Source organism: Pteropus medius, unplaced genomic scaffold, assembly GCF_902729225.1.
Source record: "Pteropus medius unplaced genomic scaffold, Ma_sr-lr_union100, whole genome shotgun sequence".
NCBI classification, from domain to species: domain Eukaryota; kingdom Metazoa; phylum Chordata; class Mammalia; order Chiroptera; family Pteropodidae; genus Pteropus; species Pteropus medius.
The window spans coordinates 2,873,648-2,893,408 of NW_024356336.1; the positions used below are offsets into that span (position 1 = coordinate 2,873,648).

Consider the following 19,761-nt stretch of genomic DNA (forward strand, 5'->3'; position numbering starts at 1 on the left):
CAGGTATTAGGAGGATTCATATGGAATGACTGTTACATAGTTTTAAAACATGCCACCCAATCCCATATATTGTTCTGAGACATTGACATGTGTCATAAATAATTGCACATGATAAAAAATAATAATAGTAAAATGATAACAATACATATAATAAATGAGAATGCTGAAAGTCAAATTCAGGACTGTAATTCCTCCCAGGAGGTGGAGAAGGTGGAGAACATGGTAGGGAAGAACAGAGGCTTCAACCGTGCTGCTTGCATTCTCTTTCTAGACCGAAGGTGTGCACATACGGGTATCGGTGGCCTTCGTCTTTAACTCTTTCTGAATGATTGAAATATTTCGAAATGCATTTCTTAGTAAGTAACAGAGCAATACATACAATGTAAGAACTCTGTGACTGTTCAGATAGAAAGTGACAACAGTGCTCATGAGAGCTGACAGGCTGCTCTGAGAGAAACGTGCTTTACACTCGAGATTTTATTTTACTTTCTAATGACCCTAAGAGATAAGGTTGGGACAACCCCACCTTACAGATCAGAACTGTGAGGCCCAGAGAAGGGAGGTGACTGTCTAGAGGCTCATGGACAGTTAGCAGCGGGCCGAACCTGGACCAGCAGCAATTCTGACTCCAACCCCACACCCCTGATGGTAAAAATACTTTATTATTTTATATCAATACATCTTATTTGGAGATTAAACAAGATCCTACTAACACCATTCCCTTTAAAAGGCAGGATGTGGTGGACGGGGCAGGGCAGCGCTTATACTTCTGATTATTTTTTCTAATAAACTACGTTGTGAGAAATAAAAACTTAGGGTATGGGAAAGAGGAAAGAGCACAGGAAGTAAGGTCAGAAAGTGTGTAACTCCACCCCAATTGGCTCTGTGATCTTAGACAAGTCACCTCCTCTGAGCCTTGATTTTCTTTCCCTCTATAAAATGGGAAAAACAAAATGTTGATCTCACAGAATTCTTTGGAGGCTGGAATGGGATCGCAGCCGGAGATGCTCTCTGTGGAGTGTAAGTTGCCATCTGAATGTCGGTATTGTTAGTACGGGCAGACGGTAGAGGGCTGCAACTGAGACAGTAGATGAAACCCCACTGTCTCCCAAGCCCACCCCCGCTCTGGCCTTTGTCCTGGGAAGTCTTCTCCAAGTCCAGCTGGGATGGACAACATTAATCTATCTGACTGTCCTCATCCCTATGGGACTGAGTAAGCCAGGGGCGCTGCGTCCTCTCTGGCTGAGGGGAATGGGTTGAGTTCATCAGCTCTGGCTAATCACTATCCGAAGCGAACCTTTGGATGCTGGCCCGGTGGCTTGCACATAGTCGGTGCTTACTGAATGCATGAATGAATGATCAAATGTGAATGGGAAAAGAAAACTCAGGCTTCCCTCAATCCAACTTCCTTATCTATAAAATGAGGATTTTGCTAAGACCTTCTCCAACCCTAAAATTCACCAATACAAGTGAAACAAAGCTGACCAGCTCTGGGAATGGGAGGGAAGATTTACTAGGTTCTGGGGGCCAGTGCCAGCTCACCTGTTTTATTCCCTGTGGTTAACCCAGTGATCATCGACCAGGGGCAATTTTGCCTCCCACCCCTACCCTACCAAGGGACATTTGACAGTGTCTGGAATCAATCTGATTGTCACAACCAGAAGCAGGAGGGAAGTTGCTACTGGGCAGAGGAGGCCAGGGACGCTGCCCTGCACCCTGCAGTGCACAGGACAGCCCCTGGCCCCACAGCGAGGAATTATCCAGCCTAGATGTAGAAGGCATAAAATTAACAGACATTCTTCAGGGTAGTTCAGATGTTCCTGGTTTAGTTTTTGCTTTGTTCGGTGTGTTTTGGTGTGGTTTTTTTCCAAACCTCAAACAGCTTTGTCTTGTTACTAAGGCGTCGTGTGATCCTGGGCGGCCCGTTTTCCCTCTCTGAACCTGCGTCCCTCCTCAGCGCAGTTTTAACCACAAACTCGAGAAGCCTGTGGGTCTGTAAGATGTGATATTTAATTTTTGGTTTTATCCTTGCTGGGGCCAGGCAAACCAATCAGGGGCAGGCTGGGTATGCCCTAGTTGCTGAGTGCGAAGGTACAAGAAACCACCACTGAATCGGATAATAATAACGATGTTTAGAATAGTAACTAACATTTTTGTAGAACACTTTACCAAAAATATATCAACTGATGCACCCGCCACTCCTGCGAGAGGAACAGTCTGATGAGAGGAGAATTATCATCATCCCCACCAGGAAACTGAATTCCGAAGGGGGGTCAACGACTCAGCAAATGAAGCGCTTCCGTGATTACAAATGTGTCTGTCTGCCTCCCTTGGGCCTCTCCATCACTAGGTGCTGAAGGCAGCCCTCAAACCCTGCTCTTTTCATAAATTTTTTTTTTCACTTAAGAAAGTATTAAATATTTATTATACACATTTTTGGAAAACACCAAAAAGGAGAAGGAAAAAACACATCATCAACAATCTCACCACCCAAAGGCAGCCGGGGCCATCCAGTTTTCGTGCCGTTCCTTCCAGTCAAAAGACAGCTCTCTGCAATGGACTTTGTTTTAGTTGATTGTTTATGGTCATTTTCACTACCTCTTGCTCTTTTCATGGAACACGACAGCAGACGCGCCCCCCAGCTTTTGTTCCCTCCACATCGCGTTCCGCCACTTTGTGCCCACAGAACGACACGCTATGGCTTGGGATCCACGCTGGTTCTAGCCACTCCATTGCTGCCGGGCGTTGAAGATACAAACTTTCATTCAGAGCTTTTTTGAGTTTAATGAGACATTTCCCAGTCTAAGCCTCTTCCCATTCAAGTTGGTAGGTTTGGGGTTGGGGGAGGCGTGGAGAGAGAGAGAGAGAGAGAGAGAGAGAGAGAGAGAGAGGGTGCTACCTCCCCACTTGAAGGCAGAACAAATACTCGGTCACCTTCAGTGTGGCTCCATTCTGTCCCAAAGGGGAGAGAAGCATCAGTATGTGTTTCCTTAAAGCTCCCCACCTCCTCTGTTTGATATCCCTGTTTGCTTAACATTGTGTGTCTCTCTTCCTAACACTCCTTGAGTATAGAGACCATATCCTAGAGTGTCAACTCTCTCCTGCAGAGTGTCGACCAGCAGAGAGAGTCAGTACCCAACACTTTCACTCACTGATTGACAGCATTTGAGCGAGGCCCTGAACACATGTGATAAAGGAAGAATCAGCCAAATGTGACTGCGATGATTGAAAATTTTAAGGGCTCTGAGAAAGAGGAGTTAATTTAACACAGTGGTCATTGGGGCCCCAGGAAAAACCGGCCTATTCGAGCAAGTTATTAAGTTGCTGGATCTCTGAGGCCCTGGAATTCAATTCTGACTAATTCCCAGTGGGATTTAGTTTCCTGTGGCAGTCCTCTGGCCAGCATATCAGCTGAGAACAAGGCCTTGGGGCTTTGCAGGCTGCACACACTGCAGACCAGATACACACCGATCTGTCTCGAACATGGCCTGCAGTTTGGAGCTGGCCAGAGAGATCACAGTGTGTGTGAGCTCTGAGGAGTAGGGGACACTGGGGCCAGAGAGGTAAATTTACCTGGTGGATATGCAGCTCTCCTTAGCAGCTTTCAGAGAGAAAGGGCTGACTCGGTAAAGCTGGATCTACTTCCTAAAATGTTTGTTTTCTAGCTGCTGTGATTAGCACTGGTTTTACCCTGGGGACCCCAGAGGAGGGAGCAGTGGCTGTGGGAGGAAGCCGATTACGGAATCTTTCTCTGGCTTTTCCTTCTGCTCTTCTCAGCTGTGTTGGATCTTGAAGGGCTGGGATGGCCAGTAGAGGTCACAGGCCTTGGAAAGGGTCACCATCTGCTGCACAAACTTGCCACCTGCAACTACAAGTACTTAAAAGTCGAAACAAATGGGGAACGCTTAGGAAGTCAGGCGAGATCAAAGGTTCCCAAAGGAACTTTTCTGATAACCGTGACAGTAAGAGTCACTGGAGGGGAGGGGCTTTTCAACCTTCAGTGTTCAAGCCCCGCCCCTGGAGATTCAGATGTGATAGGTCTGGCAAGGGAGACTAATAATTTGTATTTTAACAAGGAACATTGCGGGGGATAGGGAGTATCATCTGGGAGTTTTGAAAAACATGATAGAGAGCTCACCCAGCAGAGATGCAAACAGAACAAGGGGTTAGAAAGAGAGGAGTTGAGAGGAAGAAGCTGCTTCAAGCTGGGGGGAAGGGTGCCAGTGATCGCAATACCGCATAATTCTTAAGAGAGCTAGTAGCATGGTCTTTGGCATCAGGAAAACCGAGATTGGAAACCCAGTTTGTTCTGAGGCCTTAGAACATCACTTAATGTCCCAAAGCCTCAGTTTACTCATCCATAAAATAGGAATAATAATTTCTACCTAATAAGGTTGGAAAAGAATTACATGAAGTAACAAATGAGGAATGAAGAATTAAATGAGAAGAAAAGCATTTAGCACATGCTTGGCATGTACTCAGCACTCCATAAAACAATAAGAAATAAAACGTTGTAGGTATTACTGTGATTATGACCAAGGCACACTAACGTGCTTGATGTCATTTGTAATCCTTTTATCCTCTTCTTTGACACAATGCGTTTTCCCAATTTCTCTCTCTCTCCCTATCTCCACCTCTCCCCACCCCCGCTTCCTTCCTCCCTCCTTTTTCCTCTTTTTCCCACTCTCCCCACCGTGATCCAGGGGAGAGTGGGACCAGCTGAAACCCATGTAGCCACAGGATCCAACAAAACCCACAAGCCAGTATCAAGGTCTCAGCTGTCACTTTGCCCTTTTTAGCAAGATTCACAAAAGTCTGCAAGAATAATTGCCAATTACCTGATCCGTCCAGAAACTGACAATGTCAGAACTGGAAATGCCCTCAGATTTTATCTAGCCTGGCCGCCCATTTGACACAGAGAGAAGATGGAGAGAAGAGGAAACCTACACGAAGTTATGGTAGTGAGTAATATTCAGGATACGACCACCATCGGAGTCCCCCGACCCCTGGTTGCATCCAAGTTCTTTGCATCAAACCAGAGCTGGGTCTTAGGACATAGATTTCCTGACCCCTTATACTCTACTTTTTTGTCCCATCACCTTCAGTCTATAAAGATAATCAACATCAATCATTTGATAAAAGTGACCACAAGCATACAAGCCACAGCTTCGGGGCAGACCCCCATGTGACCTAATCCTATGAGGTAGATGAAGTATCTCTATTACATGAAAAGGTTTAGTGGACTTACTTAGGCTGACATGGCTTGTAACTGTCAAAAGCAGGATTTGAACCCAGGTTCAACTCTGAAGCCTCAACACTTCCCACCTGGGACTGGGATACCTGCTTGGCCCCTGAATGACCTTGACCTGCCCTCGGATCATCCACATGTCCTCTCCTCCCTGATGCCTGCTCCTGCCCCGGTGCCTCCGTCAGCCCGGAATGCACACTGGCTAGTAATCGATGTTACAAAACAGAAACATTTGTTGGCACCAGTTGCAAACTGTTGCAGTCTATACAGATTAAGCCACTGCCGCCAACTCCATGAAAGTAAATGAGCCTTTCCAGTGGCTGCGGAAATAAATTTAAATGACAGCGCTGAAGGGCTGGAAATTGTGGCTGAGTGAGTGTGTCCCGCAGAAAATCGACAAGGACAGCTCTCAGTCCCAGCGCTTTTGTCCCCAGATGTAATTTCTCTCTATCTCGAGACTGTTCATCATCAGGATGTTCTGACCGCTCCAACTTCCTGCTTGAGAGTCATGATTCCAATGATGACAGTAAAAAGGGTGATAGCAGTTGGCATGTACTAGGCACTCACTGTGGGTGAGGCACCCATACATATGTATATGTGTGTACGCTTAACCTATTGAATGATGACAACCTTAGGAAATACGGGATTAAAGACCCATTTTACAGCTCAGGAGACTGAGGCTCGGAGAGGTAAAGTCATTTGCCAGCTTGCAATTGGCAGAAATGGGTCTCGAGTAAGCTAATGAAGCTGATTTCAGGCATGATTCTGCCAAACAGAACTGCTGGGGCCAGCCGTTCCTTAAAATTACTAGATGGTTTTATTTTCAAGACAAAAATAAATCATAAGGAGTTAGCAGGGTATACGAGGCCACCACGGCCTGGCCCCGAACTCCCTACCTCACCGACTTCCTTTGGAACCGCCTTCCACCTCTGCTCCCTCTCCCCCTGCATTCCTCTTTTGCACCGACCTCAGCCAGGACATCACCATCTTCCCACGTCTCTCTGTTCTGAACCTGCCTTTGTGATTCTGAACCCTCGAATCCTTCTGCGTCTCCCACAAAGTCACTTTTAGATTATTTAGCCAAAAAGCATGCTCCCTCCATCCCAGGACGATATAGCCATGAGTCAAGGGGGTGTGGGCTGGTATTAGCCCCCCTCACCCTCTTAGTGGGATGTACTCGTGCTGTGAACAACCTGCCCAACTGTGCATGGTGGTCCTGGCCTGCAGACTGGGCTAGGGACGGTCCTCTCTGCCCTGTTAGCACACAAAGCTTCCCCCTTTCTAAACATTTATCACATCGAATATGATTATCTCTACTTTCTTATTCCCTCTTCCGGTACATATACAACTAAATCGTGAGACTCTTGGGCCCTTGGTTTCTGTAGATCTAATGCTTAGCTCAGGCTTGGCATGATCAACTGTAAGTCTCCGTGGTCAGCAAAAGGAAGGAAGGGAGTAGAGGAAGGAGGGAAGGAGAGAGAGAGAAGGAAGAAGGGAAAAAGAAAAAGAGAGAAGGAAGGAAGAAAGAAAGGGAAGAAGAGAGAGGGTGAGTGGGAAGAAGGATAGAGGGAAGGAACGGTGAGAGAGGGAAGGAAGAGGGAAAGAGGAAGGAGAGAGGGAGGGAGGGAAGGAGAGAAAAAAAAAGAAAAGGAGAAGGAAGAAAGGGCCCTCCACATGCAGAACCCTCAGCCCTGTCCACTGGCTATTTCACGAGGAAACCAGCACCTTCCTCTCCAGGAAGAAGCTGCCTTCACTCAAGCAGATGAAGAAAGAAGGCAGGGAGGGAGGGAGGGAGGGAGGGAGGAGGCAGCCCCTTTATCTGCGGAGTGAGCTGTGCCAGTGTCCTGATAAGCCTTGGGTGCTACTTTAGAAGGGCCACCCTCAAAGTCTGACAGAAGGTGGAGGACCTAAGCCCTCCAGCTTCAAGCTAACTGGCATCTTTTCTACTCTTCCCAAGATGCGCCACCGGAGGGAGACGCCAACCCTTCAGGTACTTACCTTCTGCCCTCAGGAGCACTGAGGAGCACCAGTCTGAGCAAAGACAGCCTGGAAGAGAGAGTGACAACAGCCCCTCTGAGTCCCGTGCAGTCGGGGGAAGAGCTTCGCGAGCTGGAGCAGGAAGGGACAGTCCCTTCCGCACACCCAGAACCCTCCTCCCTGTCCACGCTGCTTCCGGAGGAGGCCAGCCCCCAGCTCGCCTTCCTCCCCAGGAAGAAGCTGCCTTCACTCAAGCAGGTGAACTCAGCCAGGAAACAGCTAGGCCAAAGGCCACCTCCGCAGCAGCTCCCCCAAGGGCGGAGTCCCAGCCTGCATCCCCAGGCCTGGGTCTCTTCTCCTCTGCCACTGAGAAGCCTAGCCCACCGGGAGACCCCGACCCCATGGCCTCCGCAGGTGAAGAGACGCTTCGACTACCGTCAGAGGAGCCCCTGTGGCTGAATCGGAAGGAAGGTGCAGTCCCCACCACGCCTGCACCCCTGCAGATCTCCCCCTTCACCTCACAACCATACGTGGCCCACACGCTCCCCGAGAGCCCGGACCCTGGGGAGCCTGCCATGTCTGATGAGACCCACGAGGCTCCTCCTGAGGACGCCAGTCCCATGAACTTGATGGACAAAGGCGAGAACGATCTGACCGGGTCAGCCTCCGAGGAGAGCCAGGAGACCACGACGTCCACCATCATTACCACCACGGTCATCACAACTGAGCAGGCGCCAGGTATGCAGCCCCCAGCTCCTCCAGTCCTCCTTCCGCAGCGATGAGGCACCCAGGGTGCACAGGGCATGGGGAAGGAGGGCCAGGGAGGCCCAGGCCCCACCATCTGTTACCACCTATTAATCATTGGCTATGAGCTTAACCCTGTGGCTCAGAATTATATTCTCATTTTAAAGATGAGGCAGCTGAGACTCTGGGATATCAAGAACCTGGCCAAGGCCATATAGCTAAAGAGCAGGATTCAAAACCTTTCCATTTTGAAACAATCCTTTAACCTACCTAGAAGGCCAGAGCCTTTTCAAAGCACGTTTACCATTACTGGACTTCTCTAGACTTGGTAAAATGCACTTCCGTGTTCTAGTCTTTCTTCTTCTATCTTCTTTTCCATCTTCGAACAGAGGAGAGAGACATCAACTGTCAATCATACGTGGATTTTGGACAAGTGCAATGTGGTCACTCATTGAAGTGTGTGAGCTCTGGGTTCGAATCCCGATTTCTGTGTGATCTTAGCCCAGCCACTGTCTCTCTGATGTTTGGTTTACTTACCTCTAAAATGAGGACAAAATATCAGTCCCTATGAGAGAGGATGCTTGGTGTCACCCCTGTCTACTGGTCAGGATGGTGCCTAGCAGCATGAAGTAGGTGATCATTCCATGTTAAGTATTGCTTTAATTATCATGTTGATTCTGGACCTGAAGGAGAATTAATAGCAGTGGGAGGGGTGGGGACAGGAGAACACTGGTTTCCCCAGAGGCCCTGTTCCTCCCCACAGCCCACCTGAGACATTACCTCTGAGCTGTTCTCCATGTCCTAATTAAAGTGCTTCCCTCCAGCTCTCTGCAGTGTGAGCCTCTCTGATCCCGAAGGGTACATCGACTCCAGTGACTACCCACCGCTGCCCATCAACAGCTTCCTGGAGTGCACATACAATGTGACAGTCTACACTGGCTACGGAGTGGAGCTCCAGGTAACCTCAGGAAAGCACCCTGCTGTGCCTGCCTCTTCCAGCAGGAAGTCTGTGAAGGACTGACTGAGTCAGGCTCACTGTTATCATCCTGACTGGTTTGGTTCTCTCTTTGCCCCAACCAGGGCAATTTGAGCTGGGCTTTGACAAATGAATAGGAGTTCCCAACTCAGTACACATCTGAAATAGCTTGGCACGCATGGACCAAGGGAGCGTGTTGATAAATTGTGAGGTATTACACTTGGAAGGTATCTCACACACACACACACACACACACACACACACTCATTCAGGGTTCATTTGATTCATAAACTTTTGCCTATAAACTGTGAATTAAAAAAGCAGGATAGTCTACGGCCATGCCCTGAACAAGCTCGATCCCATCTGACTTCGGAAGCTAAGCAGGATCGGGCCTGGTTAGTACTTTGATGGAAGACCACCTAGGAAGACCAGGTGCTGTAGGCATAAAAAATAAGGGATTGTAAACTTACAAGTTCCTTGTAATCTGTGAGGTCAACCAAGGGTTGCCTTGCCTAAAAAAAAATAAAAAAGAAAACTATACATATAACAATAATAATAATAAAAAGCAGGGTAGCATAGTATTCAAATATCTGGGTTTGAAGTCCCAGCATTACCAGTTAAAGCAGCGTGACTTTGGGCAAGGGACTTTGCCTCTCCAAGCCTCAGTTGCCCCATCAGTAAAATGGAGATGATAATGTTACCACTTTACAGAGTTTGGGAAAGATAGAAATATGACAACATGCAAGGAGCATTCAGCCAGAGCCTAGCAGAGAGAGAGAGAGAGAATGCTTGGTGCACATGACCGGTTACACTCACCCAAGTTCCAGGCCTTCTCCAGCTGACCACCCAGCATTAGAAGTCTTTTTAAAAATGGACTGAGGACAGATGCCTGGCAGTGGTGACCCGTCCAGTTCACTGTTCGACAGAGGAATGAAACTGGAAAAGGAGATCAGAACCATGTGGTGGCAGACCCTTCCAGGCCAAGGCTGGCTGTCTGGTTTTGGGCCTTTTTCTAATGGGCAGTAAAGAGCCAACAGAAGTTTCTGCGCTGAGTCAGTGATATGGCATGAACTTTACTCTAGGAAGGTTTTTCTGACTCGTACAAGAAAAAATAAAATGTAAACTGCAGAACCTGTGGTCTTTGGAGCCCCCAGGGCTTAACACAGGATGTGGCCCATAATTAAGTACTTTTTTTAAAAAAATGATCATGGAATTTAAAGAAGCTGGAGAAAAGTTGCGGTCCCTCTGATTCTGGCACTTAGTAAACTCTTTCCTCCCACCACGAAGAGACCCGCTCTGTAACCAATACTGTCTGGACCCCTTTTGCAGGCACAGTAGAACCCCTTCATTTAGCATCTACTATGTACCAGTCCAGCTGTTGACACCAAAGGATATGGTGGCATAGGGCCTGCCCTAATGATGTTCACATAAAAGACATTAGGGTGCCATCTGAATAGGTCTCTGATAGCTGTTTATAGGGGATGTGGTAGAATCGCAGTGGAGGGACAGACAAGCTCTTCGGCAGTCAGGGAAGGTCTCACAGAGGAGGGTAATTTTAGTGGGGCTTTGGCAAATGAATAGGAGTTCGTCAAAGAGAAAGGAGAGCAAGGTGTATGGCCTGAAAGAGAAAGGGCTTATAGGTGAAGCCTGCCTTGCTTAGGTGAGGGGCAGAAGGTCTAGGATTCCAGGTCCCACAGGAGAGGCATAAATACCCAAATTGGACACTGGGAACTGACTAAAGTCCCCACCACATGCCCATTCTGTTTGTTCGATGTCCTTGTGCACAACTTAAAATATCTCCCTTCTTTCTCCTCCAAGCCCAGAGAGTACCAAGAACACGGTTCTTTGAGGAAGTTCTGGACTTAGAGCCACCATTTGAGAGGAAAAGAGAGTAGGACCGAGAATGCCCCAGAAATGAGGCCCCCTACTCCCTCATTTACCATTTCATACAGAAAGGGGGACAATGTATTCAGTCGTTCTATAAGTATTTCTTGAGCACCTACTGTGTGCCAGGCACTATTTCAGGCACCGGGAATGCTGAGTGACAGGGAAAAGTCCCTACCTCTGTGCAGCTTATGTTCTGGTGGAAGGCCTCCTTCTGTCTCCCCGGCAACCGGGCTTCCATCGCCAGCTGATCGAACCTGCCCCCACCCACCAGCTCCAGGAGAACTTATCTCAGCTGCCAGCATCCAGAAGCCCCTCTCACAGGACCCAGCTCTGGGGGCTCCCAGATCTCTGCAGTGTCTCTGCCCCTCAACTTGCTTTCACTCTGTTCCCTCAGCCTTTGGGGAGAAAAGAGAGGTCTAGATGTTTCCGGGGCTAGGGCTTGGTGCCTGTCTGTCTCATTGACTAGGGGCTGGTCGAGGGATGCTGCGTGGGCAGTGTTGGGGGCTGGTTGGGAGCTGCACTGGCAGCCTCGCAACCTTTGAGGGCCCTGACTCAAACACAACTCGGAGCTTCTCTCTGTCTGCTGCTGACTGTCCCCAGGTAAAGAGTGTGAACCTGTCCGAGGGGGAGCTGCTCTCCATCCGCGGGGTGGACGGCCCCACCCTGACCGTCCTCGCCAACCAGACGCTTTTGGTAGAGGGGCAGGTAATCCGAAGCCCCACCAACACCATCTCTGTCTACTTCCGGACTTTCCAGGACGACGGCCTCGGGACCTTCCAGCTACACTACCAGGGTATGACCAGGCCGAGGCTGATGGCACGTAGCCATTTGCCTCAGTTTCCCTCTGGAGCCAGGAATTCTCAAACTTTTCCCCCCAGGAGTCCCTCTGGCAGCGTGGTAAAACCTATGGACCCCTTCTCAGAATATCTTTTTAAGAGTTGAAAATAAAATGCGTACGGCTAAAAAGGAAACCAGTCATATGGAATTACAGTTGTCAAAATATTGTTTGGATCAATTATATCATAATCTACATGCTTCTTTATTAACATTTTAAATAACGACTTCTCCTAGCAGTTCTGATAATTACTGTAATTTCAAACTACGGAAGAACATAAGAAATATGTCGAGAAATCCATTATGACATGAAAATATTTGTGATTTCTCTTGATGACAAAGTCACAGGTTCTACTAATATGTTATAGTTTGTTGCCTGCATTCATGATAGAAGGAAATTCCGCAGTTCAGTTAAACGTTCATGAAAACAAGCAGGTCGCTTTTCCCCGTTCAAACTCATGGCCCCTGTATTCGATACACGAATCCCATGAAAGTCCATGGATTTCTGGTAAATAGCCTCCCTCTCTCTTTGCTACTGCTACGATGTTTCTTTCTTTCCCGTTTCATCTGTGTCCTTGCCTTTGCTTTCCGTTCACTTCTCTTCTCTTCCTTCCTTTCTTCTTCTCTTTACTTCCCTTTTCCTTGCTTCCTTTATTTTTTTCCTTCTCTCCTCTCTGTCTCTTCATTCCCACCCTCTCTCTTCCTTCCCTTTCTGTCTCCCTCATCACCACCCTGTTTTCCTACCTCCCGGACAGTTCCTGTAACCTCAGGTCGTTCCCCTAAACAAGGAGCTCCCCCAGGAAACTTGCCAAATATCTGAACGGAAAGTGGAATCAATAGCTACCCTCCGGGATATTGGAAACCATTCACATTTCTATCAAATTGACCAAACATCTGGAAAAACGATTCATTTTAAACGTTTCCTTGGATGTTTCTGAAACAGGCGGGTGACCAGGAATGGGAATGAGTGTTCATTTCATCACAGCTTTTCAATATTGAGACTCACCTCTGTTGTCTTCACGAATTAAAAATGGGAGGGGGGAATAGCTTGTTGAGCCATGAACTTGAATTTATTCCTCTCAATAACCACTGGAGATACAGATATTTTATGCTGCAGGAGAGATCAGACCATAGTCCATAATGGAGCTGAGGTGAGTTGAACATCCTCTTATGAAAATGGAAATGCTTAACGGGATTGCGTACACGCCTCTACCACCCCAGTGTAGCGAGTGCTGACTGACTGCCAGACGTGGGGCTAAGGAGGCCCTTCCTCTCGTTCCCCATTTAATCCTTACCACCACTCATGAGGGAAAGATGATCTCCACTGGAAAGATGAGGAGAGTGAAGTTCAGGACATTGTGTCACTTTCTCAAAGTCACACATTTTCTAAGTGATAGAGTAAGAACGTAAACTCACATTGATCTCCCTCCAAGGCCCAACCCCTTACCTCCCAGGACAATTGTTTTCAAGTTTTCACATTATCCAGCATTTTCTGAAGAGCTGGTTATTCTCATTCTGGTCCATGAGTCTGCATTTTTAACAAACCCTCAAGATGCTTGTACAGGTGAGACCACCCAATCTGGTAATGCTGCCCCTTCTGTGCTGGAGGAAAAGGCCATTCTAGGTCCATGTGTATAGGGAGGTGCCAGTGAGATTTGGGACCTCATTTTTCACCCCAAACCTACTGTCTCTGCTTAGGCAGGTGGGGAGCTTAGAGCCTAGAAGAAAGTGCTCTTCTGGCAGTTTTCGCGTCAGATGATCAACCAGAACCATAAAAAATGAGCTGAGGCGCTCCAGAGTCCCGAGGGGCTCATCTTTTCTCCTCAGCACAAATTTTCTCCTAGGATGTGGGTCACATTCTTTATCTCCTTGCTCAGAGGGATGACTGTCTACTTTTGCATTTGTTCGCAGCCTTTATGCTGAGCTGCACCTTTCCCCGCCGGCCTGAGTATGGGGATGTCACAGTGATGGACCTGCACTCCGGTGGGGTGGCCCACTTCCACTGCCACCTGGGCTACGAGCTCCAGGGCGCCAAGACGCTGACGTGCATCAATGCCTCTAAGCCCCATTGGAGCAGCCAGGAGCCCGTCTGCTCAGGTACACTCCAGCCTCTGCTGGACCAAGCGTGGATGGTCCACTAAGAGGAAGAGAGACCAACCCCCTTAACGTTGACCTTAAGGATAGGCTCTCGGCCCACAAGAAGGGACTGCTCCAAATACAGATGACTGCTGCCACTTATATTTCTATTATGTGATAAAATACATATAATATAAAATTTACCACTAGCGACATGTAGTACATTCACAATATTGTGCAACCCTCACAACTGTGTAGTTCCAAAACAACTTCATTACCCTAAAAAGGGAGCCCTGTACTCATTAGCAGTCACTCCCCATTCCTTCCTCCCTCTCAACCCTTGGCAACCACCAGTATGCTTTCCGTCTCTATGAGTTTACCTATTTTGGACCTTTCATACCAGTGGAGTCATATAACGTGATCTTTTGTGACTGGCTTCTTTTACTTAGCATATTGTTTCTGAGATTCATCCGTATTGTAGTGTGTATCAAAACTTCATTCCTTCTATGGCTGAATAGTATTCCATTGTACAGATAGACCGCATTTTATCTTTTCATTCATTAGTGAACATTTGAATCGTTTCCACTTTTTGGCTATTATGAATAATGCTGCTATGAACACTTGTGTGCAGGTTTTTGTGGGGACATATATTTTCAGTTCTCTTGGTTATATACCCAGAAGTGAAATTTCTGGGTCATTCGATAACTCTATGTTTAACTTTTTAAAGGACGTCAAACTATTTTCCACCGTGGCTGTGCCATTTTACTTTCCCACCAGCCGTGTTCAAGAGTACCAGTTTCTCTCCATGTTCGCTAACACTTATTATTTTCCATGTTTTCTTGTTATTATGGCCATCCTAGTGGGAGTGAAGGTATCTCATTGTGGTTTTAATTTGCATTTTCCTGATGGCTAATATTATCGAGTGTTTTCCACGTGCTTGTTGGCCATTAGTATATTTTCTAAAAGAAATGTCTATTCAAGTCTTTTGCCCATTTTTTTTATTTGGTTGTGTGTTATTGTTGAGTTATAAGAGTTCTTTATATATGCTGGCTACTTGACCTTTATCAGATATATGATTTGCAGATATATTCTCCCACTCTGTGAGTCGTCTTTTCACTTCTTGATATGTCCTTTGATGCAAAAAAAAAAAGTTTTTAATTTTGACAAAGTCTAATTTATCTATTTTTGTTGTTGTTACTTGTGCTTTTGGTATGACTGCTGCCATATTTTGAGCCTAGTCAGTACATACTGAGCACCATGCCAGGAATGCAGTAAATCCTCACAGCAATTCTACTTGGTGGAACCATTATCCCTATTTTATGAATGAGAAAACCGAGGCTCGTGGAGGTGAAGGCACTTACCCAAAGTCACTGGACAGAAATTGAACTGAGTCCATACGTTTCTATCTCTTACTAAAACTTCACTACTTAAAATGTGGTCTGCAGACCAGCAAGGCTGTTAGAAATGCACAATCTTGGGCCTCATGTGAGAACAACTGAATCAAAATCCACATGTATGATTCACATGCCCATTATAGATTGAGAAGCAGTGGACTATACCCCACTGTCCCTGCACCAGTGGTCAAAGCCTTGAACCATCCTCAGCTATCACGGCAGCAAAACTCTGTTAGATTCCCCAAAGTTCTAATGGTGACCAGGAGAATATAGGCTGCCCATATTAACTGAGTACCTACTATGTGCCAGCCACGAGCCATGTACGAGGAGAATATTGGGAACAATAAACATAATTCCTGTCCTTCGGGCATTCATAATCAGTGGAATCCAAAAAACAAATGACAGCTGATGATCAATTCTGAGATTAAATTGTTGTAGTGTTGTTCCCCCAAGCCCCTTTAGAATTTTTCTTTCTTTCTTTTATTTACAAAGCAAAAAAATCCCAAATCGTAAGGCAGTTGGTCTCCATGCCTCTCTCGTGTTAATTTTTATCTATGTGTGAAATCAGGAAGGAATTAAGCCTCAATTTGTGCTAAGAAAGATGGATGGGGAGCCATGGCTGGCAAATTAAAACCAAAAAGAGCCATCAGTCGGCTTAATAAGGCAGGCAAGGGGAGCAGAGAGGCAACAAATGAGGGGCAGCTTGAGGAGGACAGATGGCCAGTGCCCCCACCATGGACAATGTCCTCCATGTCTTCAGCTCCTGAGCCATAAGGCAATAATGCTGGCTATGTTTTGAGCACCTACTCTGTGCCAGGAACTACATCAAGCCCTCCACTTGCATCATTTCATCTCTCACCACAGTCCTCTAAGGAAGGTGGAATTTACCATTTTACAGTGAACTTGAGGTTCAGAGAGCTTCGGTGACTTGTCCTAGATCCACAGCAGACATGTGGCACAGGCTAGAATTGAACCTCCAACTTAAGATCGGAAGGCAGCCGGAAGAGACCGCCCCTCCGTCCTGTCCATGGTGCTGAAAAAAGTACAGGGTTTGTTGGCAATGTTTTGCAGTGATTCGTCAGCGAAATCCAGAGCAAAGAGAACCATCTACCTTTCTCTCCTATTGCAAGTCCTTATTAGTCATGCAATCTTTCAGTAAACATGTGATAAGAACCAAATATCTCCTAAGAATAAGACTACCCCCTCATACTTGTGTAACTTCCCAATTCACATATCACTTTTTAATTTTTATTAGATTTTTATGATAAAAGTAGTATATGGTTCTGATAAAAATAAAAATTCAAGTCATACAAAAATGTAGAAAATAGGAGCAAATAATCTTATATTCATGGTCTCAACTGATCCTTGCTTATATCTCACTGAAGTAGACCATTTTCTAACTTTTCCCCCCACTTAAAATATAGTGAGCATTTTCCGATATTCTCAAATATTCTTTGAGAACATGGTTTTTGAAAAGTATAAATGGAATGTGTGTATTGTATTTCCTTCACCAAGCATCTGTGGGTGGACATTTATGTTGCTTCTCGTTTTTCACTCTTAGAAACATTCTAGCAATGAACATCCTCATTCACAAATTTTTGTGAAAATCTCTAAATCTTTTCTTAGGATGAATTCCCAGAAACTTAATTACTAGGTCAAAGTGTTTGAACATACTTTCTAGATTTTTCACCAAGTTGCCCTCCTGAAAGATTATAGCAATTTGCATTCTAATGTGCTACTTTTTATCTTGACCAATTAGGTGAATAAAAATAGAATATAGTTTAGATTTGCCTTCCTTTTACTCTTAGTGGCTGAATTTCTAGTGCTTACTAAGTACTAAAAGTATATTTTGTCTCTTGTAAACAGCCTATTTATGTCCTTCTTGATTATCTTTTTATAATTAAGAATTGGGGCACAGCCAGACCCAGGAACACACATGGTAATGATTATAATCATGGAGTGAGATCTCCTATCAAATGCAATGAACCCCACAAAGGAGGATGGGGCTATTCCATGGTCCTTCTTATCCTGTTTCCTCCCATGAAGAGATAGGGGTGGGGATCAGGGGAAGATGAAACACTTACATTCTCTCTCTCTCTCTCACCCCCTGCCCCCTCTCCCCACCCCCCCACCCCCGCTCCTCTTATTGCCCACTCACTTTCTGGCTGCAGCCCCTTGCGGAGGGGCTGTGCACAATGCCACCATCGGCCGTGTCCTCTCCCCAAGTTACCCTGGAAACTCCAATGAGAGTCAGTTCTGTGTGTGGACAATTGAAGCTCCAGAGGGCCAGAAGCTACATCTGCACTTTGAGAGGCTGTTGTTGCATGAAAAAGACAGGTAAACTTCTGAGGGTCCCCAGCCAACCCCATTCCCTCCCAGAGTGGCTGGAGATTTGGAGTCTTGAAATGGCTGAAATTCTGGCTCATGGAAGTCGAGAAAGAAAGAGCCGGGGAGGATGGCAAAAATCTTAGATGCCATCAGCTTTGATCTCTTCCTTTTACAGGTAAAGAAACTAGGGCATACAGAAAAGAAGGGAGTTACCTTAGGTCACACAGCAGGATGAGAGAAGAGGCAAGAAGGGAATCCAGATCTCGCACATTGCGCTTCCTCGTTCTTTCTCGTGCACATCCCTTTTGACGCTTGAAGAAAGAAGGAGTATTTATTTAGCACCTGCTCCATGCCCAGTCATGTACTAGGCTTTGTGGAGAAGAGGAGAAAAGTAGAAAACATTGGCTCCTGGCATGATAGGAAGTTGACGTGGGAAAAACTAGACTTATGAGCATGAAAGGACTATGGAGAATTGACAAGGCAATATCTAAGCGAGAGCATACCTGCAGACTCTAAGATTCTACCTAGAATCCAAAATCTTTTTTAAAAAGCTTTATATTCTATGACTTTATGCTAGAATATTCTTGACTGTTCTTGAAAACTAGATACTTAGATAACTTAGGTACCTAGACTTGCTGTCTTAGGTTTTGTTCCCTTGGAAGCAGTGATGTGTCATGGATGTGAGGGAAATTAGTTTATTTGGGGGCTAGTCCTAGGAAATACAGGTAGATGTGTGGCAAAGTAAGCCAGGAAGAAAAAAGAGTCAATACAGTATGTGTTAATAAACAGGTGACTGTGGGGGCGACTGGGGTTCTAGCCACTGGGGGCCTCTGGGAAAATCTGTTAAGCATACCATAGAGTTGTCCTTTTGTAGGATCAAGGGAGCTGAGGTGTTTATCTACCATCCCACAATCCATCATTGGATGAAGGATGCTCGTAGATACGCTAACCCCCAAACAGGCCTTCCACCCTTTGAGCTGGCTGAGCTGGCTCATGCTCATAGATTTGGTGCAGGAAGCTAGCAGAAAATACATGACAGTGAGTGCTGAGGGCGTGTGGATAGCACACAACAATATTTACCACACTTCCAGAATGCCGGGACCTCAGAATTATGGAATCTATCAGATTTTAGAATTACAGTGTCCTGGTTTCTTTGAAGCTTCAAACCTAGACAACTAACCTCTTTAGGTATGAAAGGATTCTTGTAGAAAACACCAGACAACTGAATAACCCAACTCATGAGTCCACTTCCCTTCAAGTAGTCCCGAACAATCCCATATCAACAAGTCACTGCTTTAAAGTGGAGGGGCTCCAAAACATGGGTTTCTCAGTGGCATCAGAATGAACTTGGAAACTCTTTTAAAAAACATATTCCCAATCTTTCCTTCTGGAAACTGAGAAGCCAGACCTGGGTACCCTCGGTGAAGCCACATTCTAAAATTTAGACGTTGGATCTGCCTCTTGTGAATGATGTTGGAGATAAACCAGATCTACATTTATACCAGACAATGAGAATGAACAGAGAGAAAAAATAGTTAACCAAAATGAATATTTTCTGAAAGGCATTTAAATCATGATAAATGAGCCAGGTACACTGACACGGTAGTTTCATTAGTAGTTTCTATGGGGCCCTACAAAAGTCTATGAAAGGTATGAGTTGACAGCCACCGAGGCAAACCAGTGCTCAACTGTGTCAGTAAGGAAAGAAGTTTGTAGTAGCTCATCAAGGTTAAAGGTCAACACACACACACACACACACACACACACACACACACACACACAATCACCCAGACACTGTGCTACGAAGAAGAGAAAGTAATTTTATCTGCCCCATATACTTTATTGAAGAAAAAACAGCTAAAATACCATAATATATCAGTTACAAGAGCTTAGAGCTCAAAAAGAAATAAGACCTTGACCTAAACCTTGGAAAGAGATGGGATAAGGGAACCCAGAAATACAGTAAGAGTACTTACTATTCCAAGCTGGAAGAATGAGAGTGGGAGGGAACAAAGGTTTGGAGGGAAGAATGAACAAGTACGTTAGGGTGTGGGTGGGGAACGGCAATAGAAGTTCTCTGTAAGAGGAGGAAATGAAGCTGGGAGGTAAATTGAGGTCATACATTGAAGGGCTTTGAATGGAAGAATTTTGAGTAGAAGAGATAAATGAAGAAAGATCTTAAGAAGATTTTCCCAAAATGAAGTCTTTCTAAACTACAGTCCCATAATATGCAGCATAAAAGGTGTGTCCTGTGGTCAAACAGGTATAAGCTATTCTTGTCTTGGAAGGTATTAATG

At 45.9% G+C, this 19,761-nt stretch overlaps 1 protein-coding gene and 1 pseudogene across 1 annotated transcript in view; both read left to right on the forward strand.

Annotated features, from left to right (window-relative positions):
* SEZ6L (seizure related 6 homolog like) overlaps positions 1-19,761 on the forward strand; it is a 177,081-nt gene that overhangs the window by 105,332 nt on the left and 51,988 nt on the right. Inside the window, 6 exon segments of the mRNA XM_039861831.1 lie at positions 7,206-7,502; positions 7,505-7,963; positions 8,794-8,927; positions 11,433-11,625; positions 13,578-13,763; positions 17,308-17,473. Of these exon segments, the coding sequence (XP_039717765.1) occupies positions 7,206-7,502; positions 7,505-7,963; positions 8,794-8,927; positions 11,433-11,625; positions 13,578-13,763; positions 17,308-17,473 (1,435 nt within the window).
* On the forward strand, positions 9,274-9,389 carry LOC120602075 (uncharacterized; annotated as a pseudogene).